This window comes from Eleginops maclovinus, chromosome 14, assembly GCF_036324505.1.
Source record: "Eleginops maclovinus isolate JMC-PN-2008 ecotype Puerto Natales chromosome 14, JC_Emac_rtc_rv5, whole genome shotgun sequence".
NCBI classification, from domain to species: domain Eukaryota; kingdom Metazoa; phylum Chordata; class Actinopteri; order Perciformes; family Eleginopidae; genus Eleginops; species Eleginops maclovinus.
The window spans coordinates 6,170,717-6,197,965 of NC_086362.1; the positions used below are offsets into that span (position 1 = coordinate 6,170,717).

Sequence of the window (27,249 nt, forward strand, 5' to 3'; positions counted from 1 at the left end):
TCCTGCTGTGTCATGCCAGCAGATTTGTTTTTAGCCAATTTTTTTTTTGAAAGGCAGACTGGAACCTACCATCCTATACATGGGGCAGAGAGAAAATGGGGAGCCGGGGAGGGGCTCACAGCTGTTGGGACCAAAGGAAGCAACCATTGCACTGCATCACACTCAGGACACACCCTGCCTAGGATACAGTGTAGGTAGTACAGTGCAGTGCAGTGGACAAGAGGTGGTAGAGAGACGGTGAGAGTTTGCATAACAGGCAGCGACCTGCCTGTACAGGGGGGAGAATGCTGAATCAGTGAAACTGCATGAAAGCTTGTGAGAGGTGGGAAGGGGGTAAACAGCAGGGGGAGAGGGGTGGTTTGGGTAAGATGTACAGTACGATGCTGCGTCATTCATTTCCTCTCTTATTGTTGAATGTGGAGCTGAACTCAAGTTAAGTGACTTTAAAGAAAACTTTTAATCCCAGAGCTGCTTTTAAAGTACAGTCCATTACTAGGGTTGAGAGCCGGAACTGCATCTGTACAGTTTCCAGCAAGCCCGAACAGCGAGGTAAGATTCCACAAATCAATATCTCTGCTTTGTGTTAAAGTTGTCTACCATGTACCCAGTGTGCATTAGCGCTGGGTGTTCCTCCCACTTAGGGAAACCAGCTTAAATGTTCACTTCACATGGTGTATAAATGGAGAATCCCAATGTGTGCATGTGCTGCCAGTAATGTATCTCTGCCCACTGTCACCTCAGATGGAGGTGGACGAGCCGGTGTGTTTGCCAAGGCTGCCCCGGGTCGCTGTGTGCGGCGGCACCCATGGCAACGAGCTGTCCGGGGTGTACTTAGTGAGAGAGCTGCTGAAGATGGCAAAGAAGGAAGAGGAGGAAGAGCATCTGTCGGTGCTGATGGTGCTGTCCAACCCGAGGGCCATGTTGCAGTGCCGCAGATACGTCGACACGGACCTAAACCGCTGCTTCACCCGCGCCACCCTCAAGTAAGGTGATGGGGGGTCCGATGATGCTCGCACAAGTCTGGGGAAGAGTTGTGATCTGATTGTTTCTCTGTCTCCCAGCGGTCCCGTATCAGACGTTGCACCCTACGAGATTATCAGATCCCTAGAACTGAACCGCATGCTGGGTCCCAAAGGCAGTCCTGCGGCGGTGGACCTTGTTTGTGACCTCCACAACACCACTGCCAACATGGGCCTGTGCCTCATCGCATACTCGGACTGCGACTGGATCTGCCTGCACATATTCAAACACCTGCAGGCAAGCAGCTGCTACACACTGAAATACAAACAATACACTCAAATTCTAATGTAGGTTCACTTAGATAGAACCAAGACCTGGGATTTGTTTGGATTGACAAGTCAAATATGTCATTTTTTAGAGGGAGATGCCAGATACACCAATCAGGTTCATCCATTTTGATGTCTCCAGCAGAGAGTCCTATTCCCTTGATTCAGTGGGAAAACACGGCTTTGGTAAGTGTGTCATTTTTACTATAACACGTTTGAATGCTGGATCATTTTCTCATCTTGAATCCATTTTCTGCAGCCATGGAGATCGGCCCCCAGTCCCACGGGGTTGTCAGGTCAAACGTCTATACGGCGATGCGGGTTGGCGTACAGAACATGCTAGATTGGGTCCGTTTCTTCAACTCAGGTGAAATGAATCTGAGTCTTGAAAACAGTGACATTTCTTTAAGCCCCCTCTTGGATTTGTTCTTAACCCCCAAATGTGTTTCTTTTCAGGGACTATATTTGAAGGAGGATTTGTGGAAGTGTTTTCCATGGTTAAACATATTGACTACCCAAGAGACAGGGAAACACGCAACATCACGGCAGCCATTCATCCTCAACTCCAGGTACAGACTGAAACATATTTTTAGCTTCAAGCATTAACAAAAGATCGTTTAAGATTTAAGTGCTACTCTGCCCAATGTGTTAGCCAATAAACCAGGGAGTGGATACGATAACAAGAGAACAGTGTTTAACACTTACATACAGGACAACTTAATGCATGACAAGCACAAAAGAAAGGCCTTTTGTCCTGAGCTGGATAATAAAGTGTGTCTGTGAGTAAGGTGGCGTTGGTATTACAGATAACATATGAAGCCAAGTACAGGACTATTTCCAACACAGGGTGGAGTTCTTCCTGTTAAACAACTTCACACAAAAGAGCAATCATGAAACCGCATGACGTCTGAAACATGGTTTAAATACCAGTGCGACTCCACTGTCATTATCATCTGACAATTGGATAATGTTAGTTATTTTTACGAAAGCTAACACAAAGCTGATGACTCCCTGCCCATTTGAGTTGTGCCAGACATCTTTGTTAGATTCAGATAATATTATGAAATTAATATAACAGTAGATTATAAAAGCATGACTCAAGAAAGATGCCAGTAGGCAGAATCCCTTTCAAGCAGATACTCGAAGAAACCCTATTTTTCCTATCCCATAAAGTTGGAATCAAATATTTTGTTCCTCTACTGGTAAAATGATGATGACTTATGTGATTTATTCTTGATAAATAAAGTGTATATCTTTTCAAAACTTAATTGATCAATCTCTTCCAAACATATCAGAGTGAAAATGAAACAGGAATAAAAAGAGGAATGTGTCAGGAAACAAAATTATTCCAACGTTATGGGCAACAGTGTAGGAATTACAAGGAATAATGTAGAAACTGTGCACCCTTTAATTAAAATGTAACGCTTCTGGCCCCTATGTCAAACCTTGAAATGTCACACTGATGGTACAACGTATTATTGAAAGTGGGATATTGGACACAACGTTACAAATATTACCAATCAATACCTTATAAAGACAACTGATTTTGTACGTGGAATTGTGTGTGTGATTTAACTTCAAATAGAAACAGACACTGACAGTATGAATAGAATATGAGGATGGAAAAAGATGCCCCTGATCACATTTTATCTGATCACCTGATCAAAACAAAAGAAAATAGCAATTGATGGATTAAGATACAACTATGACAGTGCCTGATAGTCATAGTCTGTTACGTGCACAAATAGAAGCCTTTCCCTAAAAATCACCAGCGTTGTAAATCCCACAATGATTTTTGTGTTGAAACTGTAACACAGCGCTGATTAAGATCGGTTTTTCATTGAGTCACTTCAGATGCAGTTCCGCTGAGTGGGTTTTGTCACTAGATACTTTTTTTTTTGGAATTAGATCACACATCCACGAAGGACGTTACTAAGCAGCAGATAACCCTGATTGTGTTTTCAAATCTGCGTCATGGAAGGAATGCTGTTGACAGTTTATGAAGTCTGACCAACTTTTTAAGAAAACACTTTTGTGTCTTCAAACCTCTTTAGACATTATGTCTGATAAAGTGAAAATAAACAACTGTATTTAGTCTACGGAGTTCTTCTCTTGAGAACGTTATTATACAGCCGGATTTGACCTATAGCTTAACCTTCCTGTTATCCTTTGGTCAAATTTGACCCGTTCCCAACTGATTTTATGTCGGGTTTAAGGTTTATTTTATGTTGCTGCAAAAAAATGTATGCTTGTATACTACGAGAAAATAACCATCATAAGGTTCGGTCCTTTTTCACCTCAGAAATTAGCTTAGACTTTTGTGTAATGAGGTCTATTGAGCATCATTTTCAAAAAGAAGAGTAGGAATACATTTGTCATAAAAGGTGCAACATAGAGTAGATTTTTTAGTTTATGCTTTATAAATAGTCAAACTAAGAGGATAACAGTTGAAAGGAAAAGAACAAAAGGGTTAACATATGGTTTGCTGCTTTAAACCCTGACATAATAGTGCACATTGCCCTGAAAATGTTTAATCTCACAGGTTTTGCTCATTAGCTTTCACCCTATTTTGCTTTCTCTTCCCCACAGGACCGAGACTTCTGCCTGCTCCAACCCGGAGACCCGCTGTTCCAGACTTTCTCAGGTGAAACTCTGCCGTATAAAGGCAAGGACCCTCTTTACCCTTTCTTCATCAATGAATGTGCTTATTACGAGAAGGGCATCGCTCTCTCCCTTGCGAGAAAAAGGCGTGTGATGATTCCTGCCATCCGGGTGCAGACAGAGCAGGAGCAGGAAGCGTACGTACAGGAATTCACTTCAGAGGAAGAGGAGTGAGGATGGACTTTTTAATCAGCCGCCACGATGAGAATGATGTGACATAAAAAATATTTTACAAAATCTTTTATTGAAACGTTGCTTGCATGTGTACACTCGTTTACACTCACACATGATATTTAATTGGACAGTTATTAACCGTTTGAGCTCAGAAACACATTCACTTTAGATTCACAAAAGCACAGTCATACATGGACAATTGCTGATATAGTTATGCTACAGTGGATTTAGGGATGGAACAATTTCTTGAATTAAAAGGCTGAAAATGCAAAATACAATCTGGTTATCACAATATCAACCATACCACACGCAGTGCATCATTTCACAGACTTTTCTGAAAGTGGGAAGCTTGTGGTAATCTATATATCTGCAAACACTTAGCATAGTTTTCCATCTTTCTCTAAACTTGTTTTATTTTGAGAACGCTTAGATCTTCAAAAAATAGAAAATTCACTACTTACGACTACAGCCATTTTCAGGATATGTTTAAAAATAATTTAAGTGCAAAGGAATAATTTAGATTCTCACAATATGGCCTTTAAGTACATTCAGAATGCCTAACAGGGAAAAAACTGGTTCCCTTGAATCCTGTTGAATTAAAATGGTAGTAACACATTTGAAATAAAAGGAATACATTGAAATGAAATACATAATAACAAATACAGCTGAATTCACAAAGGAAATCCATAAATATGGGCACGTGATAGCAACAAATCATACACTAAACGGCTGGAAAACCACTACTATGTTGAAGACAATACACCTTCTTGATTTGTTCTACAAAAAAAAATACAAAGTTAGTCCAAAAATGCTAAATAAAAAACAACAGCAAAGAAAACAATTAATTTGGGTAACACATTATAAACATAAACACAGTCTGAATGGCCATGAATAAATAAACGTTACTTAAAAAAGGGATTTAGGGTTAATATATATACATAATAGTCATAGCCTCTCTTACTGTACTCTTCATAAATGCCAACCATGTTTTGAAGCAGCGAAAGTAAGAAACTGATTGCACAACCGCAGACTCGGCATAACAAAATATTTCATGGATGAGTTTTCTTTCTGCAATGACAGAGGATCAAGCTCAGGGCGGCACCAGTACTTGCTGTGCCAGGTGTTTTCCGCCAGTGCAATAAAGGGGAAATGTCACCACACCCTCCTGACTCTAGGTGTGACCATAGATGCAAAAATTTGAAAGTCACCTCCTGAACAGTGAGTTCCAATTCCCGACTCATACTACACATTATGTAGTATTGTATACAATATTCTTTATAGTATCAAATAAACCTGCGACCTTCGAGCTAAAGAATTGTGTTTTAAAACGCTCAACACTTTTTCTTTTGTATTCCGAGAATCCTAAGAGTCCCCAATTCCACTTTAAAATGTGGCTTTTCTGTCTGGCATGTGCATTACATTGGAGAACAATAGTCAACAACAGTCTTAGGGATCAGGATAGCTTTTAATTTATTCTTTGATGGCAATTCCTATTTATTACAATTTGAGTCTTTTTAGTTGGATTGATAAATCTCCAAAACTCGGTTGAAACCGCTGATGTTGCGATTCCAGTAGGATCTGGTCTAATATACGTTTAAATCTTTTCATAAATATGTGATGTGCATATAGTTATGTTGTATTTGTAATGGGAACACAGCAACATCCATTTAATCTACCTTGACAGGGCAAGAATCTAACTCTGAACTCTGAAGTGCAAATTGAATCTGTTTCATACAAGCCATACTTTTATCACTTGATTATTGGAATAAATCTGGCTGATTTGAGGATTTGTTTAACATTTCTGATAACGTAGACCACTCGTGATTCTTGTCCTGTTTATTTTTAGCTGTATTCTCAATATCAGCAATTTAATTTGTGGGATCCAAAACTGTTTTCCAATTGAAGCAAATATATGTAACTCTTACTGGTTGATCTTTTTCAAACTAATTCCCATAGAGTGATCCAATCTTATAATGCAGCAGATATAATGACATGCACTTTAATCCCACAGTGGCCAACATGTACAGATTAACCTACATCCTTTTCCTGTGAGATCAATATAAAATGCATCTTGGTGACAGAGTGGGGTATGAATTTCAACTGTGCAGAGAGACTGATATGACCAGTCTATGCCACCCGGTAGGCGGTCATTCGGTAGTAATTCTGACTGTGGCTGCGTGCTGCCCACAGCAGCAACGCAGCGGCCATCATGTGGAGCGGTGAGGAAATTAGGGCCAAGTAGAGGGACCAGCCCAAGGAGCCATCCACCTTATCAGGCAGCATTGACACCCTGTGGAGCAGGTCCATCCCCGCCAGGTAGCAACACACCGTGGCCAAAGTGCAGAGGCCTGCAGGGCACAAAATGAGGGTTTTTTTCTGTAGCAAGTCAACCAAAACAGTGAGCTGAAAGACACGACAATTCTTTGTTAAGCTGATAATTAAAGCACCTGCTACAGATGCAACATAAATAGAACAGATAAAGATAAGGGTGTGATCATGTTGTTGACGGATGATCTTACAAAGGCGCTTTGTAATGACAAAGTGACTAATACAGGCATGTGCCAAAACATACACTACTGTGTGCAAACAACTTGATTGTCTGGTTAAGGAATTTGACAACATGGTCTACAGGGATTTCTTTTGCCTTTCTGCATGGCTTGAGAGATGTAAATGTTCTTCTGTTAATCCGCTTTTGACTAGACAATAATATTTCAAAACTATCACATGAGTTTCGCCATTCGTAGTCCCCAGAGGATAAACCCTGAGCATTTTGGTGATTCTGTGACTAATATTCTGTGGTATTATTTTGTCAAAATTCAAATTTTTCACATACTTTGATTATTTTATGATACTCCCATCAGTGTAAGTTGTTGCTTCTTGCTGATAAGAAACTGTAAGTTATGTATTGGTTAACCATGTTAAACATTTTACATGCTTACACGTCATCATTATTATCTGAAGCATCCTGACATTTACAATCATAGCCTCCTAGTGAAGCCATCCCGGCTGTAAATGCTTATTTCCGTTAGTTAGACTAAAACCAAATCAATTTTGAACCTATTTTTTTTTAAGAGATTCAAACTGGAGCCTCTATGACTCTGACTTTAAAACCAAAATCTTGGACATCAGTTCAATCTCAAATTATACTCGCATAATAACAACTCTTGAATTTTAGATCAGCGCACTCACTAAAAGGTTAATTAACCAACTGAGTGATTCATACGGTAAAAGCTAGCATTTACTAGTCAGTGATTTTGTGCGGTTAAATGGGACTTACCAGCCAGCAGGTGAAGTACTCCTATGCCAAGGACGGGGGTGAGGCTTCTGCAGAGGCAGGCACAGAACCCAGTCAGGCCTGCCAACACCACCAGACCCAAGGACACCAGTGGCAGCAGAAACTGGCACCTCCACATATCTACACACATAGTCACAAACAGATATGGGTCTTAATTCACTCAGCTTCTAGAAAAAACAGCCCTGATTGGAGGCACTCTATTAGTCAACATGCCATATGGGTCATAGTAAATGCACTACTCAAAAATGAGTGTGAATCTAGTTTTCAGAGATTCATGCGACCTATACATTCAGATGAACACGTAAAGACTGAACTCACAGGTGCGCAGCATGTCCTCTCCACTGTTGTGGTTGCCTGGTTCTTTATACTTGGGAGTGAACTGTTGAGGTAGGCTGAAGCTTCGACACTCCAGCATCATTTTGGCATCTGAAAGAGGTTTTTACACAAACAGCAAGTAAGAGCATGCATTATAAAATTTAAAACAAGTCATAAACATTCACTCACTTCTTTTTTCTTCGCTTGTGGGTACTATCTACCTTCCGTGGACATATTGGAAAAACAATTACAAAAATATTAACACAGGGTTCATAAAAAGTAAAAGTAGTGGCTTCTTGGGAGCCCTGGGAAGTTAAAAACCCATCCTTGATCATAAAACAGATCTGACAGCATCTGTGTGGATAAACAACCTACACTGAGCTTTTTTACCTAAAAAAAATAGAATATCTATCCGTAGCATTTCGATCAATGCAATATATCTTATTTGACACAATTCGAGGACGTACACAGAATACACTTTCATTATTCCAGACTACACAAAATCTCCTTCTTTATGAAATGTTTCAAGTATAAGGCACAATCAATCTTGCTGGAAGGGCCGTGATGGCACCAGCTATTTAATGAGGGGCATATTAATAGACAGAGGAGACAAAGTTTAAGATTGTACCATTTTTAGTTCAGTATAAAGCCGTAGCGCAGAAACAACCTGAGTTTTAGTCAATGATTTGTATTCCATTTTAGTTGAGTTACCTTTTTTTTTTTTAGCTACTTTGGTCCAAGATAGAGAACATTAAAAAGTGTTTGAGGTGATACATTATTTATATAGCCAAAATGTGTTTATATTTTATTTTTTGATGTTTGTTGCTATTTGTTTTAGTCACAAAATAGTTTCAGTAACTCAGTTTAAATTCATTAAATGACATTTCTGACAAAAACCCATCCCTGTTAACTTTGGCCCGGGTAACAGCCCAGTCTTTGCTGCAACAGCAGGTTTATTTATTCTTTTGGAGGGGGGCCAAATATATTCCAAGCTTGGTGATACAGGGGCACTGGCTCCTGTAACACCCCCCTAGAACTGCCCATGATAATGATTTTTTAGGATTTTCCTTTTTTTGCTCTGGCTTTCAAAAAACGAATTGATTACAGTTGAATTTACGGTTTGTGACAGTGGAACCAGGAAGTGTGAAGACTTATTCCATCAACACAGTTAGCTGAAAAGCTTCTGCTGTAATCTGGGCCATCTGATGAGGTCCCTACTTTTGGAATGTTGTTAAGGGAGCAAGGGAACATTTGGAAATATTGTATGAATTAAATTTAGCAACTTTACTTAAGTCACTTTTTTAAGTGTTGCTCTGTAGGCTGTCACTAAACTGTCAGGATCTCAACATGAAAACCATAAAAAAAGATAATCACCCAAGTTACCCTTCTAAGTTTTCCCAAAGAAATACTTTTTGTATTTTGTTTTAGAAAACAAGCTTAGTTCTGACACAAGGTGTCAACATTCCAAGTGTGATACAGCTCTGACCGGTTGGGGAATGAGCAACACAATTGGCATCTACCTGAAACAATGTGGGGCTTCAAGTCAAAGAGCATCTCTTGTGAAATTTTACAGATACTATTATATATATAGAGATACTATTATGACGACTTATCTGACATAGACTTGCCATAAGGAAGATGAGGACATACCTTGCTCCTTATTCCAGTGAGCGTTGGAAGGGACGATCACACACCGCCACCAGAGGCCCACAGTCCCGTTGAGGCGGAACAGGGTGTCGCTGTAGGTTTTCTCGTCAAACTCCTCATCCATGAACTCCTCATACAGGGAGCGTAGATCGGACACGTTAGCCTCTCCGCGCACCGTGGGGCTGCTGTACTGGTACCAGTGCTTCGTCCCGATGGCCACCGACAGATAAACGGTGGCCAGTACACTCAGCACACAGGCGATGACCAGAGCCGTTGCGTATCGGTTGTCAACCATTGTTCACCGAGCCGCAGACACGTCAAATGGGATTAAGTTCCAGTGGTCAAATCGTCGCGCACCAGTGTAGTCAATGCAAACACTCTCATTCAAATCACTCTGGCATTGCAAAACACAGGCTAATGTATGTTAACGACAGCCTTTTATTTTATCGAGTGGTATGCATCTCCAATGCTGTCCTATTTATAATGGTCAGCGTCAGTACCCTCGAATGCGCCATCTGTTCCCTTGTCCCACTTCCACAGATGGTGGGTGGCCCGACGCTGCGACAGATATCACACAGCGAGCCTGCAATAACAACCCCTTAGACCTCTCCAAAGACAGTAAAAAAAAAGGCCTGTGTTATAAGATTTCCTATACAAGACCAGTCCGAATATATTGCATGGGTCTATTTTGGACAGTAGGGTGAAGCCGGGTTCAGCTAGGATGATACGAGTTGTAAACACTAATCCATGCGTTTTCCTCTTCCGGTTCGGCTGATCAGCAGATATAAAAATAGCCATCTCTCTCTCAGGACGCTGATGTCGCTTTATTCCATCGACGTCACCGAGAGAGCACTGAAACACAAGCCGTTTTATCAGTAAGAAGAGCAACACTATTAAAATATACTATTGATAAAGTGCTCAAAATAAATAGCTTAAATGGATGTCGACAGTCTGTTGTTACACAAACTGTTCTGTGATCACCATAGGGCAGCAAGAAGAGATTATTTTCAGTCGACTAATGGATTGATATATCAAATAAAAAAATACAATTTTGACATGTGGGATATGATTTTCTATTTTTCCCATTAATAGTTTAAATAAACCAAATTTGTTTAAATTTGTTTAAAGCTGTATTGTGGGTCAAAGGAACAGTTGCATTGGGCAGCTGTCAACACACTTGAGGTGTAATACTCTCAGAGGTGTGAAATAAATAAGTAAATATACAAGTGCTGTACTTATGTACAATGTTGAGATACTTGCACTTTACTTGAGTATTTCCATTTTTTATCGTGTACTTTTACTCCACTACATTTATTTTGTACCTTTACTTTGCAAATTTGGATAATGGTGTGAAACATAATCCACAGATTAGATTTTAGTTACACCTGGAGTAAATCCACAAGCTACCCTGCAGTATACATACACATTCAAACTTTCATTAAAGTTATGAAAAGATTTCTTTTTTGTGAGAGTCATTACTGAAACATGTCCAAATGGTTGATGCTGGTGGCTACCCTTTGACGTTTGAAGTGATTATAATGTGTAATGACCTCTCAGACTGTCTTGCAATGTTTGATAGAAGAGTATCATAGGCAAAGTAACTAGGCATCACTCCCAGTTGTCTTGTACTGAACAAACATGATTCAATGACATAAAAAAGAGTGAGATTGTAAGACACTTTTGTGAAATAACATTAAAATCAGGTCAGGTGTTAATTGTTCATAAACATCACTGGTGCTTGAATAAAGCTCTTGATATTAAATCTTCCCTGCCACACCTTCCACTGATTGCAAAACATCACACAAGAGACCATTTTGTTTCCTAAAATATTTTATATTCTGATCATTGTAAAGTTTGTGAAAGCAATTGTACAAACAACAAGACATCTCAAAGAATACATCCGCACATCATAACATAAAAAACACTCTTTATAAATACAAAGAAACGACAGTGCATTGTTTTTGACATATATTTCAGGTATACCATGATAAACTAGAAACGGTTGTGTGGTAATGAGAAGATCAGCAGTTCATTCCCCGGCTCCTACGACCCACATGTCCTTTGGCAAAACACTGCACACCAAGGCACAGCCATCTGGTGTGTGTGTGTGTGTGTGTGTGTGTGTGTGTGTGTGTGTGTGTGTGTGTGTGTGTGTGTGTGTGTGTGTGTGTGTGTGTGTGTGTGTGTGTGTGTGAGCATTACATTCACTGATATGAGTTTGGCACTGTGTAGCAGCAATCAGTGTCTGTTGTGAATGGATACATTTTGTCATGCATTGTAAAAGTGCTTGGAGTAGTTGGGAGCCTGGAAAGGTGCTACATGAATGCAATTCACTGTTTTCAAAATGCTCTAAACTGAATTCAACTGCTCGTTGAAGTTTTTAACTTCTTCTTGTTTAGCTGAATATTGCTGGAACACAAACAGTTTCTGCTGTCCAAGACGCAAGGCAATAATGTTATGATGTTTGACTTATCACTTTGTTGATGATTTAATGGACTAGGTGCTTAACGTTGGATCCTCAGTTTGACAAACATACCTATTCCACTGTTATTCATTCAATGCAAAATGAATTCTAAAAGCAAGTTCATCAGAAGCGGTACAAGACTTTTACTCCAAGAATCTTGGATTTTTATCCTTTTTCATTCCAGTGATGGAAGTCATGTTGTGATTAAAATTCAAATTGGGGAAACAGCCCTATTGCTATTGCTAGTTTGACAGTATCCATGACAACAGTAAGAGGCAGGATGCGCTGACAAGACTGATCTTGTGTCTTACTCCACTGGAAGCTGTAAATGAGAAGAAACATAAAAAAAAGTTAAATAAACAAAAAGTTAAATATTTCATTTAGTTTAATTAAGCAGCACTCAGTATTTACTTACAGATGCCATTAACGCTGACGGAGCTGCCTCAATGTCGAAACCAACGACTGTTGAGGCTGCGTTGATCAAAGCGTTCGCAATCTGAGTGCCATTAGGAGCAGATGTGCTTACAAATTTAACGTCAATGATATTGATGATTGATCCGTTACTGAAGGAAAAGAAGAACATATATTGTTTGAAATTTCAGATTAAGGATCCTACTATTTATCATAACACTTGAAAAGTCAAAGTTTAAAAATACCTGAATGCAACAGCTTCCATTGAATTGAAGGACGAAGGGAATTCTCTTTTGAAAACAGGTGTAAGCTGTAGAAACAACACAATGTGTTCTTATATTTTCAGCTTTACTCATTTATTTGATTAATCTTTATTGGTCTTTCATTGATTAATAATTCCTAATCATAGTATGGAAACTGTGGAGTAAGCTTCACATATTTTGAGTGGGTGCTTTAACTTACCTGATTCTTTATCATTTTAGCTCGATTTTTATAAGCAGCAGAAGACGGATTCAGCAAGTCACTTGTGAATGTGTCTTTAACAGATCTGAAAGTCACCCTTCTTGTTACAAGGGCTGTAGTAGTAGGTGCAGCAGTTGTAGATTTAGTCGTTGTAGGTGAGGGAGTTGTAGATTTAGCAGTTGTAGGTGAGGGAGTTGTAGGTTTAGCAGTTGTAGGTGAGGGAGTTGTAGGTTTAGCTGTTGTAGGTGAGGGAGTTGTAGATTTAGCAGTTGTAGGTGAGGGAGTTGTAGGTTTAGCTGTTGTGGGCGCAGCAGTTGTGGGCACAGCAGTCGTAGGTGAAGCAGTTGTAGGTGCAGCAGTTGTAACTGGACTTGCTGTAAAAACAGATATATAAATATTATGTTAATATTCATCAGTGCCCAAACCAAAAGGATGTATGTTTCCTTTTTTGATGTAAAACCTTGATCAAGTTTTACAGAGATAAGGTCAATATAGAATGGGCTTACAACATCTTATTTAACATCTTTTGTTGTTCTGAATTTTCTTACGAAAAAGTATTCTAACAACGAATAACAATTTATTTACAAAAATGACAAAACGATAGATAACTGTACAACACTAAATCCATTCAAGTGGAGTTCATTCATTTTCTCTTTACTTACATTTATTGTTTAGCTTAATACTGTTGTTAGTAAAATATTTGAAATCCAAGCATGTGCAGAAAATGTTATTCAAAATGCTTTAAAAACTTGTTAGAGAGAAACATTGTGTTGTGTTTACTTACATATAACTTTGACTGAGTCAGGATTGATTTTCACGTTGAAGGTATTGTTGGGATTCTTCACAGCTTCTACCAAGGTTTGAGCAACTTCATCATTCTGTGGGAGTTCAGCAAAAGGAGTGTTGCTTTTGAACACAACTCCCATTTCTGCTTCAGTTCCGTCCACTTTTGGTTGTAAACGGCTGTTTTAGAACATCAAGTGAAAATGAAAAGAGAAAAATTATAATATGAAAGACTGTGTTGACTTGTTTCGTCTGATTTATATTTCTCATCTTGAGATCCAAATTCTGAAGATAAAAATAATCATTGGATCATTTCTTTTACCTGAGCTTTTTCACCTTGCAGTGGGAAAATGTGTTTTCAAATTTGGGTTTGTAGATCGCAGCACACTGCAAAAGAAGCAACATTGGAAAACTTTTGTCACAATATTCTTAAAATACAATTTCAGTGAATCTTAGTAATATTAAGAAAATAAATTCACCGTAGATAGAAGTCGTGTTTCTAAGGCTTTGTATTGAGGGCTTGTGCTGTCATCAAAAGCAGGAACATATGGTTCTCCCAACAAGTCTGCTTTGATACTGTACGTAGGTGCAGCAGGTGTAGGACCAGCAGTTGTGGGTGCAGCAGTTTTAGGTGCAGCAGTTGCCGTAGCAGCAGTTGTGGGCGCAGCAGTTGTTGGTGCAGCACTTGTAGGTGCGGCAGCTGTAGGTGCTGCTGTTGTAGGAGCAGCAGTTGTGGGTGCAGCAGTTTTAGGTGCAGCAGTTGCCGTAGCAGCAGTTGTTGGTGCAGCAGTCGTAAGTGCTGTAGTTGTAGGAGCAGCAGTTGTGGGTGCAGCAGTTTTAGGTGCAGCAGTTGCCGTAGCAGCAGTTGTGGGCGCAGCAGTTGTTGGTGCAGCAGTTGTAGGTGCGGCAGCTGTAGGTGCTGCTGTTGTAGGAGCAGCAGTTGTGGGTGCAGCAGTTTTAGGTGCAGCAGTTGCCGTAGCAGCAGTTGTAGGTGCGGCAGCTGTAGGTGCTGCTGTTGTAGGAGCAGCAGTTGTGGGTGCAGCAGTTTTAGGTGCAGCAGTTGCCGTAGCAGCAGTTGTTGGTGCAGCAGTCGTAGGTACTGCAGTTGTAGGTGTGGCAGCTGTAGGTGCTGCTGTTGTAGGAGCAGCAGTTGTGGGTGCTGCAGTTGTAGGTGCAGCAGTCGTAAGTGCTGTAGTTGTAGGTGCGGCAGCTGTAGGTGCTGCTGTTGTAGGAGCAGCAGTTGTGGGTGCAGCAGTTGTGGGCGCAGCAGTTGTTGGGGCAGCACTTGTGGGTGCAGCAGTTGTGGGTGCAGCAGTTGTGGGTGCTGCTGTTGTGGGTGCAGCAGTTGTGGGTGGAGCAGTTGTGGGTGCTGCAGTTATGGGTGCTGCAGTTGTGGGTGCTGCAGTTGTTGGTGCAGCAGTTGTGGGTGATGCTGTTGTGGGTGCTGCAGTTGTGGGTGCTGCAGTTGTTTGTGCAGCAGTTGTGGGTGCTGCTGTTGTGGGTGCTGCAGTTGTGGGTGCATCAGTTGTTGGTGCAGCAGTTGTGGGTGCAGCGGTTGTGGGTGCTGCAGTTGTGAAAGCTGCTGTTGTGGGTGCAGTAGCTGTTGGGGCTGCAGTTGTGGGTGCAGCAGTTGTGGGTGGAGCAGTTGTGGGTGCTGCAGTTGTTGGTGCTGCAGTTGTGGGTGCAGCAGTTGTTGGTGCAGCAGTTGTGGGTGCAGCAGTTGTGGGTGATGCTGTTGTGGGTGCTGCAGTTGTTTGTGCAGCAGTTGTGGGTGCAGCAGTTGTGGGTGCAGCAGTTGTGGGTGCTGCAGTTGTGGGTGCAGCAGTTGTTGGTGCTGCAGTTGTGGGTGCAGCAGTTTCTGGTGCTGCAGTTGTTTGTGCAGCAGTTGTGGGTGCAGCAGTTGTGGGTGCTGCAGTTGTGGGTGCAGCAGTTGTGGGTGCAGGTGGGTGCAGCAGTTGTGGGTGCAGCAGTTGTGGGTGCAGCAGTTGTTCGGGCTGCAGTTGTGGGTGCAGCAGTTGTGGGTGCTGCAGTTGTGGGTGCCGCAGTTGTGGGTGCAGCAGTTGTGGGTGCAGCAGTTGTAGGTGCAGCAGTTGTGGGTGCAGCAGTTGTGAGTGCAGAAGTTGTGGGTGCTGCAGTTGTGAGTGCAGCAGTTGTTTGTGCAGCAGTTGTGGGTGCAGCAGTTGTGGGTGCAGCAGTTGTGGGTGCTGCAGTTGTGGGTGCAGCAGTTGTTGGTGCTGCAGTTGTGGGTGCAGCAGTTTCTGGTGCTGCAGTTGTTTGTGCAGCAGTTGTGGGTGCAGCAGTTGTGGGTGCTGCAGTTGTGGGTGCAGCAGTTGTGGGTGCAGCAGTTGTGGGTGCAGCAGTTGTGGGTGATGCAGTTGTGGGTGCAGCAGTTGTTCGGGCTGCAGTTGTGGGTGCAGCAGTTGTGGGTGCTGCAGTTGTGGGTGCCGCAGTTGTGGGTGCAGCAGTTGTGGGTGCAGCAGTTGTAGGTGCAGCAGTTGTGGGTGCAGCAGTTGTGAGTGCAGAAGTTGTGGGTGCTGCAGTTGTGAGTGCAGCAGTTGTTTGTGCAGCAGTTGTGGGTGCTGCTGTTGTGGGTGCAGCAGTTGTGAGTGCAGCAGTTGTTTGTGCAGCAGTTGTGGGTGCTGCTGTTGTGGGTGCAGCAGTTGTGGGTGCTGCAGTTGTGGGTGCTGCAGTTGTGGGTGCAGCAGTTGTTGGGGCTGCAGTTGTGGGTGCAGCAGTTGTGGGTGCAGCAGTTGTGGGTGCTGCAGTTGTGAGTGCTGCTGTTGTGGGTGCAGTAGCTGTTGGGGCTGCAGTTGTGGGTGCTGCAGTTGTTGGTGCTGCAGTTGTGGGTGCAGCAGTTGTTGGTGCAGCAGTTGTGGGTGCAGCAGTTGTGGGTGATGCTGTTGTGGGTGCTGCAGTTGTGGGTGCTGCAGTTGTTTGTGCAGCAGTTGTGGGTGCAGCAGTTGTGGGTGCTGCAGTTGTGGTGCAGCAGTTGTTGGTGCTGCAGTTGTGGGTGCAGCAGTTTCTGGTGCTGCAGTTGTTTGTGCAGCAGTTGTGGGTGCTGCAGTTGTGGTTGCTGCAGTTGTGGGTGCAGCAGTTGTTGGTGCTGCAGTTATGGGTGCAGCAGTTGTGGTTGCTGCAGTTATGGGTGCAGCAGTTGTGGGTCCTGCAGTTGTGGGTGATGCAGTTGTGGGTGCAGCAGTTGTGGGTGATGCAGTTGTGGGTGCAGCAGTTGTTCGGGCTGCAGTTGTGGGTGCAGCAGTTGTGGGTGCTGCAGTTGGGGTGCCGCAGTTGTGGGTGCAGCAGTTGTGTGGGTGCAGCATTGTCGGTGGAGCAGTTGTGGGTGCAGCAGTTGTTGGGGCTGCAGTTGTGGGTGCAGCAGTTGTGGGTGGAGCAGTTTGTGGGTGCTGCAGTTGTTGGTGCTGCAGTTGTGGGTGGAGCAGTTGTGGGTGATGCTGTTGTGGGTGCTGCAGTTGTGGGTGCAGCAGTTGTAGGTGCAGCAGTTGTGGGTGCTACTGTTGTGGTTGCAGCAGTTGTGGGTGCAGCAGTTGTGGGTGCTGCAGTTGTGGGTGATGCTGTTGTGGGTGCAGCAGTTGTGGGTGCTGCAGTTGAGGGTGCAGCAGTTGTGGGTGCTGCAGTTGTGGGTGCCGCAGTTGTGGGTGCAGCAGTTGTGGGTGCAGCAGTTGTCAGTGGAGCAGTTGTGGGTTCTGCAGTTGTTGGGGCTACAGTTGTGGGTGCAGCAGTTGTGGGTGGAGCAGTTGTGGGTGATGCTGTTGTGGGTGCTGCAGTTGTGGGTGCAGCAGTTGTAGGTGCAGCAGTTGTGGGTGCTACTGTTGTGGTTGCAGCAGTTGTGGGTGCAGCAGTTGTGGGTGCTGCAGTTGTGGGTGATGCTGTTGTGGGTGCTGCAGTTGTGGGTGATGCTGTTGTGGGTGCAGCAGTTGTGGGTGCTGCAGTTGAGGGTGCAGCAGTTGTTGGTGCAGCAGTTGTGGGTGCAGCAGGTGTGGGTGCAGCAGTTGTGGGTGATGTTGTTGTGGGTGCTGCAGTTGTGGGTGCTGCAGTTGTGGGTGTAGCAGTTGTGGGTGCTGCTGTTGTGGGTGCAGCAGTTGTTGGGGCTGCAGTTGTGGGTGCAGTTGTTTGTGCAGCAGTTGTGGGTGCTGCAGTTGTGGTTGCAGCAGTTGTGGGTGCAGCAGTTGTTGGTGCTGCTGTTGTGGGTGCTGCAGTTGTGGGTGCAGCAGTTGTGGGTGCTGCTGTTGTGGGTGCAGCCGTTGTGGGTGCTTCAGTTGTGGGTGCAGCAGTTGTGGGTGTTGCAGTTGTGGGTGCAGCAGTTGTGGGTGCTGCCGTTGTGGGTGCAGCAGTTGTGGGTGTTGCCGTTGTGGGTGCGGCAGTTGTGGTTGCTGCAGTTGTGGGTGCAGCAGTTGTGGGTGCTGCTGTTGTGGGTGCAGCAGTTGTGGGTGCTGCAGTTGTGGGTGCAGCAGTTGTGGGTGCTGCAGTTGTGGTTGCAGCAGTTGTGGGTGCAGCAGTTGTGGCTGCTGCTGTTGTGGGTGCAGCAGTTGTGGGTGCAGCAGTTGTGGGTGCTGCTGTTGTGGGTGCAGCAGTTGTGGGTGCTGCAGTTGTGGGTGCAGCAGTTGTTGGTGTTGCAGTTGTGGGTGCAGCAGTTGTGGGTGCTGCAGTTGTGGGTACAGCAGTTGTTGGGGCTGCAGTTGTGGGTGCAGCAGTTGTGGGTGCAGCAGTTGTGGGTGCTGCAGTTGTGGGTGCAGCAGTTGTGGGTGCTGCAGTTGTGGGTGCAGCAGTTGTGGGTGCAGCAGTTGTTGGGGCTGTAGTTGTGGGTGCAGCAGTTGTGGGTGCAGCAGTTGTGGGTGCAGCAGTTGTGGGTGCAGCAGTTGTGGGTGCAGCAGTTGTGGGTGCAGCAGTTGTGGGTGCTGTAGTGGTGGGTGCAGCCGTTGTGGGTGCTGCCGTTGTGGGTGCAGCAGTTGTTGGGGCTGCAGTTGTGGGTGCAGCAGTTGTGGGTGCTGCAGTTGTGGGTGCAGCAGTTGTTGGGGCTGCAGTTGTGGGTGCAGCCGTTGTGGGTGCAGCAGTTGTGGGTGCAGCAGTTGTGGGTGCAGCAGTTGTGGGTGCAGCAGTTGTGGGTGCAGCCGTTGTGGGTTCTGCCGTTGTGGGTGCAGCAGTTGTTGGTGCTGCTGTTGTGGGTGCAGCAGTTGTGGATGCTGCAGTTGTGGGTGCTGCAGTTGTGGGTGCAGCAGTTGTTGGGGCTGTAGTTGTGGGTGCAGCCGTTGTGGGTGCAGCCGTTGTGGGTGCAGCAGTTGTGGGTGCAGCAGTTGTGGGTGCAGCAGTTGTTGGTGCAGCCGTTGTGGGTGCAGCAGTTGTTGGTGCAGCCGTTGTGGGTGCTGCCGTTGTGGGTGCAGCAGTTGTTGGTGCAGCCGTTGTGGGTGCTGCCGTTGTGGGTGCAGCAGTTGTTGGGGCTGCAGTTGTGGGTGCAGCAGTTGTGGATGCTGCAGTTGTAGATGACTGGGCAGCAGTCTTAGGTGCAGTTGTCAATGCCACTGTTATGGAAACAGTAATTATCAGAGACCAATACTGGTACATTTAAGGGGGGGGGGGGTCATAACCTCGTCAGCAGTTTATTACACATCAAATCAACACTGTCTTTTTGTGTCAGTCCAACCCACTTAACTAATTCCAACTCCCTATTTGGACTCCATCATGCAGACACATTTAAATATACATGTACAGATTTGAGATTTGGCTAAAGGAAAACGTTGCATGCTAAAATGCCCCCCCCCCCCCGCCCCACCCCCCCAAAAAAAGTTCATTGGATTAGTATAATGTCGGATACAAAGATGAAAATCAGTAGTACCAAATGAACCCATTTCCACTCGAAATGATAGTGCAAGCCAGGCTTTCCCTCGTCAAACTTTACCCTCTTTTTCAAGTGTATTTAAGTTTATTTTCCAAAAAGCCTACTTCAACTTGTTTAACAAAATAGCTAAGAGAAACTTAAACCCAGGTTAGATTTTTTAAAGAAATGTTGGATAAGGAGCTGGCAAGAACCCCACCTTCACTTTATGTTGTGTCGTACGCCTTTTCAAGTGAAAAAAAAACATTCCTTCAAGGTAATCAGTTTATCACACTTACCTATGAGAATCAGCGAAAGAGATATGATCCGTTTGATACCCATCCTGTTTTTCTTTGAATCTATAAAATCAAAGAATACATAGATTTACCAACAGAATTAGTATTTAAAAATCTGGCGTTAGTGTTACTGATAGAATGCTACCCAAACGATCCAAAGGGAATTGGTTTCATACGAAGAAAAAAGAAAAAACGGCAATAATAATAATAATAATAATAATAATAATAATAATAATAATAATAATAATAATAATAGTAATAATAATAATATACAATTTCCTTAAAGTTGGGCAGAGATTATTAATTATATCTAGTGGGACAGTGAAAAAACTCTCTCTGTCACACACACTTCAATAAACACAAACAAAGTTAATAACTGTACAAAAGTCTGCATATTTACTTAAACATGTACTTACCCAAAATGAAAAGATAATAAGATGGGAATCCTCCTTTCTATTAAATGTTGTTGTATTATTTCAGTGTCTTTTAATATAGCCCGGTTCACTTCTGGGGAATTGTGACAGTCGACATCTTTCAAGGCTTTTATATTGGAACCAAATGTCGGCTTTTGACGTGACTCAAACGTCACACCTTTTTCTGAAATGTTGCATCATCCTAGCAATGAACAAAACAACATCTCAGGATAGAAAATCACAGATTTTATTGTGTCAGATTCTTGGCCCAGTTCCAAATGGATCATCATCTCTGTCAATCATTTTCATTCCATCCACTTGAATGACAAACAAATAAATATAATATCTAGTGATGCGGTCAAAAAGCAGGAAACATATGCAAGATAAAAAATAAATAAAAGCATAGCACATAGTAACATCATTATTTCGTGTCATATAAATTCATTTGAATGTCACTTTTACTGCGGGTTAGGGCGGATCATTAATGTTAGATTAAGCTTTAAGATGAGCTGAGTCTTGTGTATGAAGAGTTTACTGCCAAGTATCATAAACCACTCAAACTATATGTTTAGGTTCAGTTTTGAATTGTTATGCAGCGACCACCTACGCTGCGGATCTATTTTAGTTTTTCAAAAGGATGCATAGCTTCTTAGTTTCAGTGACGTAGCTGCTTAAGTATGTTGTTCTTGCATTTCACCTCCCCGAGACAGTGATGCAGATCAAGGCTTTTATGTAATCTCTTTCCCGTCGCTGTGAGTCATGGAATTGTAAAGGTTTTCATATATTGAAAGAAGTCTGATCATGCGACTCATAAATACTAAATATAACCTTCAAGCGTCACTATTACCGAAGTCATGCTTCTATTGTCTGTGAAAAACTCCTGGTATTTTTTTGTCAATGCTCTTCTACTGTGTTACGAAATTGATTGAAGAGTGAATACAAAGAAACGCAGACAATTATACCTAAGTATGATAGCTGCTTTACCATGAAGATAACAATGTCTACTAATATAAAATAAGAAAAGTGGAGCTTTATTTATCCCGTGGGGAAATTCAGGAGTTAAAGCAGCAACAGAGTGATAGTGAAAAACAGGACAGTACAGATTCACACAAGGTAAAAAAATAAGACATAAAAATAAAAATAGAATGATACAGTAGCTGTTAAGATATATACTTATTTGGGTTCTGACTGTTAGATATATATTCACATATAAGTGTGCAGATGTGAGGTAAAAGTCTTTTGTACAGTGCAGATTTCATGAACCGGTTACTTTTAATTGTATAGTTAAAAGTAATGTTAGTACATTTATATATAATATTAAACATGAACAAAAACTACCTATGGACGAATTTTCTAAAGGACTTGTACTTAAAAAGGCCATTATGTCCCCGGCAACTCCAAAAATATTTAGTTTTCACATTTAAAATGTCATACCATATTCCAAAGGTTTGACAAAAATGTTTAGAGTCATTGTATTGTTTGTGCTCTTTTCTTCATAGGCTTTCTGTTGCAAAGCAATACATAGACCTGCTTATATAATAGTGAATGTATTAACACCATCAGTTAAACACAATTCATAGTAGTTCAGTTATTTATTACAGATTATTTTAACATTTAAAAAGAAGAACAAAAATGACAAGTGCTCACTAGGGAGTGTAACTGCGTCTCCATTGAAATGTAGGAAGCTGGAACCATATGACGGACATGTTCCTTTCGTTTAGTAGGCTATTAGGGATGCACCGATGTTTAGAATAACAATTTGACTGATGATGACTTTTCATTTCTTTATTGTTGTTATTTATTCCCCTTTGTGCCACGGAAACGAACTTTGTATTTTTTTTAACCAACTGCTTTTCAGCCCTTAATCCAATGTACTCCGAGTAAGCAGAACTTCGATCCACCAACAGTAGGAGGCCGCGTAAGACTTTCTGGTTTTGTAGTATTACCCGTCACTTCGTTATAATATAAGACATATTTAATTGTCATTCTTTCTTTTATAAATAAACAAGATTTTTGATAATACATCAGTAAGGACAGGAAGACTAAAGACTGCGCTGACTTCACTGCGGGCGTTGTCGTCGTTAGGAGCCAAGTAGCTATGATCAGTGCAATTAAAAACAATGATTCTATATTTGCCGCGGACACACGACTCCCGTGACAGTTTTAATGTAGTACTTACGGCTGCTGCTCCGGAGACTGAAAAAGCAGTCACTTCAGTCAGGGTTTTGAAGTTGTTGTTGTACTCGTTGTAAAAAAGGTGTGCAGCATGCAGCGGAGAGAGACGACATCTGAATTAAAACTGGTAGTTCGCCCTCAGGTAGTATTCTAATCCAATGAAATGTAAAACAATAAAGATACAATTATAAAATGAACAACGTCCTTCTTATGTTTCTTTCGTTGTCAAAATGGAGGAAACCATTGCAACAGTAGGCCTATGCCTACTAAAACCAGCAAAACATGTATGCCATCACGTATGTTCAAATACAATTACGCAAACATCTGAATATATTTTGTATTATTCACAGTCCCTTTTTTAAAAATGATTTAGACGGTTATTGATCAGGGACACATGCATTAAACATTATTTCATATGAAATACAAAACAGATGCATACAAGTTTCTAGCTGAAGCTAATTTGCAACCCCTGTCCCTGGTTAGGCTTTTGCTATTAAAACAGAGTTCATGAGCAAAGTTAAAAACAGTACAGAAACATTAATAAACAAAACATATAGACCGAGACAGACTCGATACATAAACAATAATCACAAACACAAAACATAAAAGGCAGGACACTAAACGAGTACAGTAGTATATACAAGTCAATGTTCACAGGTTTGTTTCAGTTTCAGCCATTGTTTTACTTCGGTGTTAAAAGCCTTGAGCTCTGTCAATGTTTTTATTGCAGGTAATGTATTCCATAGGTTGGTACCTATTGCTGAGAAGGATGACTGTCCGAATGTTGTCCTAAACATTTGAACTTGTCTACTTGGTCTATCTCTATCTCATTAATCTTTATTCCAGAATTTTCATTGGCTTTCCTCCTAATTGAGAAGCACATTGACACAGTTTTGTTATAATTCAAGGTTAAATGATTATTTTGAAGCCACTGTGACACACCAGACATTTCTTCTAACAGTAATTCTGATGCCATCTGTGGAGTTTTTGCAGATACATTGACAATTGTGTCGACCGCATACATTTGGCATTTGGCTCTTTTGCAGGTATCTGGTAAATCATTAATATATGGACTAAAAAGTAAGGGACCCAAAATTGAACCTTGTGGAATTCCCATATGGCAAGTCTGGACAGTTGAAAGGGTAGTGATAGATCTGACCCATTGCTCTCTGTGTTCAAGATAACATCGAAACCAAGTAATTGTCTCCTCTGAGAAATTAAATGCTTTGAGTTTGTTTAGGAGAATTTCATGGTTGACAGTGTCAAAGACTTTTTTCAAGTCCAAGAACACTGCTAACAGTTTGCCCACTCTGTTGAGTACCCTGCTCTGAACCCAACTTGTTTGGGGTGCAGTAAATTATTGCTAGGTAATCAACAAGTTTTTTAGCAACTGTTTTCTCAAGAACTTTTGATAGTGCGGGTAAGATGGAAATTGACCTATAATTGGAAACCAGGTCAGGTGCTCCAGACTTGTGAATGGGAGTTATAATTGCCTTTTTCCAGGGCTTCGGAAATTCATTAGCTCTGATAGAGAAGTTAACCAGGTGTGTCACTGGCACCTTATGAATCAATTGTCAGCAACAGCATCAGCATAAGGGATTATTTTGTGGATAATATTGTGGAGGACCTGAAGACTGGTTGGGAATTGTATGAGATGATTATTGACCACTTCACCACTATATAAGACAGGAGAATGGCCTTCCTCCACAAACAGGGTGAGTGCACACCCCCTTCTCTCTGTGTGAAGCACCTGTTTACTGAACTGCCTGTTAGCCATATTTGTAGTTTTCTGGTGTGGTTCTGTTGCTTACTGTGTGCTGCTGGTTTGGATGTAGCTTCATGTGTTAGTCAGCCAAATGCTTAGAAGGCATATTGTAAGCTGCTTTTGTGAAATGTCATTATAGAAAATCCCATTGATTATTTCTAAACAACACTGGTGCTTTATTTAGGGTCCTGACATTAAACCTGATACACTACCTATGAACATAGAAAAATAACACACAAAAGACAAAAACAATTCATAAGATCATTTGTATTTCGTAAATGTTCTGACAGAATATGTACAAAGTATAAGACATTTGACAAAAATACACTCCATAAATAAGAAGATTGACATTGAATTGTTTAGACATGCATTTGTGTACAATGATGATAGAACTCTGCATTGGTTCAGGGTTGTTTTTATCTGTCCTTGGAGAGGGATCCCTCCACAGTTACTTTTCCTGAGGTTTGCTCTATTAGTCCATTGTTCAGTTGTTTAATTTGGGGTAGTTTTTGCTTGATAGCTGTATAGCCTATACGGACAGATGGTGTCGTATTGGCTTTGCAGATAATAAAGCCCCCTGAAGCTGATTTGTGATATTAGGCTGTATTTAAAACATGATTATACATAATCTATAAATTAAACTGGATTTAGCGATTGAGGGATGTGTTTCTTCATTTTAATTTATGAATTTTATAACATAAACAAGATAGCATTAGTTTCTCACAAAGTTAAATATTCTTATAGCATAGTGATAAGTGAAGCAAGATTCATTTGTACATTTCAGTGCAATTCTTTTGACATTCCTTGGGTAATGTTACATGTCTTGATTATTAGTCTGTAGATGTTTACATGGAGGTGATACTTAATGTTTCATTTATATCAAGTTCATCTGAAGCTGAACAAGACTGTGTCATGAATCCTTTTTAACCAACAGAGTATTTCACCATAAAAAAAATCAGTTTTCATTCCAGTGATGGAAGTCATGTTGTGATTAAAATTCAAATTGGGGAAACAGCCCTAAAGCCATTGCTGGTTTGACAGTATCCATGACAACAGTAAGAGGCAGGATGCGCTGACAAGACTGATCTTGTGTCTTACTCCACTGGAAGCTGTAAATGAGAAGAAAAATAAACAAAACGTTAAATAAACAAAAAGTGCATTTTTTCATTTAGTTTAATTAAGCAGCACTCAGTATTTACTTACAGATGCCATTAACGCTGACGGAGCTGCCTTCAATGTCGAAACCAACGACTGTTGAGGCTGCGTTGATCAAAGCGTTCGCAATCTGAGTGCCATTAGGAGCAGATGTGCTTACAAATTTAACGTCAATGATATTGATGATTGATCCGTTACTGAAGGAAAAGAAGAACATATATTGTTTGAAATTTCAGATTAAGGATCCTACTATTTATCATCACACTTGAAAAGTCAAAGTTTAAAAATACCTGAATGCAACAGCTTCCATTGAATTGAAGGACGAAGGGAATTCTCTTTTGAAAACAGGTGTAAGCTGTAGAAACAACACAATGTGTTCTTATATTTTCAGCTTTACTCATTTATTTGATTGATCTTTATTGGTCTTTCATTGATTAATAATTCCTAATCATAGTATGGAAACTGTGGAGTAAGCTTCACATATTTTGAGTGGGTGCTTTAACTTACCTGATTCTTTATCATTTTAGCTCGATTTTTATAAGCAGCAGAAGACGGATTCAGCAAGTCACTTGTGAATGTGTCTTTAACAGATCTGAAAGTCACCCTTCTTGTTACAAGGGCTGTAGTAGTAGGTGCAGCAGTTGTAGATTTAGCCGTTGTAGGTGAGGGAGTTGTAGATTTAGCCGTTGTAGGTGAGGGAGTTGTAGATTTAGCCGTTGTAGGTGAGGGAGTTGTAGATTTAGCAGTTGTAGGTGAGGGAGTTGTAGGTTTAGCTGTTGTGGGCGCAGCAGTTGTGGGCACAGCAGTCGTAGGTGAAGCAGTTGTAGGTGCAGCAGTTGTAACTGGACTTGCTGTAAAAACAGATATATAAATATTATGTTAATATTCATCAGTGCCCAAACCAAAAGGATGTATGTTTCCTTTTTTGATGTAAAACCTTGCTGCAAGTTTTACAGAGATAAGGTCAATATAGAATGGGCTTACAACATCTTATTTAACATCTTTTGTTGTTCTGAATTTTCTTACGAAAAAGTATTCTAACAACGAATAACAATTAATTTACAAAAAATGACAAAACGATAGATAACTGTACAACACTAAAACCATTCAAGTGGAGTTCATTCATTTTCTCTTTACTTACATTTATTGTTTAGCTAAATACTGTTGTTAGTAAAATATTTGAAATCCAAGCATGTGCAGAAAATGTTATTGAAAATGCTTTAAAAACTTGTTAGAGAGAAACATTGTGTTGTGTTTACTTACATATAACTTTGACTGAGTCAGGATTGATGCTCACGTTGAAGGTATTGTTGGGATTCTTCACAGCTTCTACCAAGGTTTGAGCAACTTCATCATTCTGTGGGAGTTCAGCAAAAGGAGTGTTGCTGTTGAACACAACTCCCATTTCTGCTTCAGTTCCAGATGCTCTTGCTGCTAAAGGGCTGTTTTAGAACATCAAGGGAAAATGAAAAGAGAAAAATGATGATATGAAAGACTCTGTTGACTTGTGTCGTCTGATTTATATGTGCCACATTAAAGAAGTTCTCATTTTGAGATCCCAAACAGAAAATAAAAATAATCATTGTTGCAGAATTTCTTTTACCTAAGCTTTTTCAACTTGCAGTGGGAAAATGTGTTTTCAAATTTGGGTTTGTAGATCGCAGCACACTGCAAAAGAAGCAACATTGGAAAACTTTTGTCACAATATTCTTAAAATACAATTTCAGTGAATCTTAGTAATATTAAGAAAATAAATTCACCGTAGATAGAAGTCGTTTTTCTAAGGCTTTGTATTGAGGGCTTGTGCTGTCATCAAAAGCATCAACATATGGTTCTCCCAACAAGTCTGCTTGAGCCGCTGTACGTAGGTGCAGCAGATGTAGGACCAGCAGTTGTAGGTGCAGCTGTTGTGGGTGCAGCTGTTGTAGTCACTGCTGTTGTTGGGGGCTTCTTTTGTGGGTGCAGCAGTTGGTCGGAGCAGCAGCAGTTGTAGGTTCAGATGTTGTGGGAGCAGCAGTTGTAGGTGCAGCAGTTGTGGGTTCAGCAGTTGTAGATGCAGCTGTTGTGGGTGCAGCAGTTGTCGAGCAGCAGTTGTAGGTGCAGCTGTTGTGGGTGTA

The 27,249-nt window shown here is 41.6% G+C and overlaps 3 protein-coding genes across 5 annotated transcripts; 1 reads left to right on the plus strand and 2 right to left on the minus strand.

Moving 5' to 3' along the window:
* The first annotated feature begins 61 nt into the window (after positions 1-61).
* Positions 62-5,820, plus strand: LOC134876134 (N-acyl-aromatic-L-amino acid amidohydrolase (carboxylate-forming) B-like). 3 transcript variants are annotated; one of them, XM_063900999.1, is made up of 8 exons: positions 62-237; positions 497-549; positions 742-983; positions 1,062-1,257; positions 1,379-1,472; positions 1,546-1,653; positions 1,743-1,855; positions 3,876-5,820. In XM_063900999.1, exons 3-8 carry the CDS (start codon positions 742-744, stop codon positions 4,119-4,121), a joined length of 999 nt encoding a protein of 332 aa, XP_063757069.1. In that variant the 5' UTR covers positions 62-237; positions 497-549; the 3' UTR covers positions 4,122-5,820. The 3 variants fall into 3 exon arrangements, with proteins under 3 accessions (XP_063757069.1, XP_063757070.1, XP_063757068.1); XM_063901000.1 differs by having other exon boundaries at positions 236-322; XM_063900998.1 differs by lacking the exon at positions 62-237 and having other exon boundaries at positions 319-549.
* Positions 4,173-10,137, minus strand: LOC134876136 (claudin domain-containing protein 1-like). The gene is made up of 4 exons (XM_063901001.1): positions 9,382-10,137; positions 7,735-7,842; positions 7,399-7,536; positions 4,173-6,469 (listed from the first exon to the last, which is right to left on the minus strand). Exons 1-4 carry the CDS (start codon positions 9,671-9,673, stop codon positions 6,249-6,251), a joined length of 759 nt encoding a protein of 252 aa, XP_063757071.1. The 5' UTR covers positions 9,674-10,137; the 3' UTR covers positions 4,173-6,248.
* A 1,053-nt stretch (positions 10,138-11,190) lies between these two features.
* Positions 11,191-19,670, minus strand: LOC134876301 (mucin-2-like). Its single transcript, XM_063901290.1, has 11 exons — positions 19,628-19,670; positions 18,566-19,012; positions 16,573-16,917; positions 15,539-15,627; positions 13,978-15,438; positions 13,821-13,885; positions 13,500-13,678; positions 12,716-13,089; positions 12,499-12,563; positions 12,258-12,405; positions 11,191-12,164 (listed from the first exon to the last, which is right to left on the minus strand). The coding sequence occupies exons 1-11, from the start codon at positions 19,668-19,670 to the stop codon at positions 12,150-12,152; spliced, it is 3,231 nt and encodes a 1,076-aa protein (XP_063757360.1). The 3' UTR covers positions 11,191-12,149.
* Between the last annotated feature and the right edge of the window lie 7,579 nt (positions 19,671-27,249).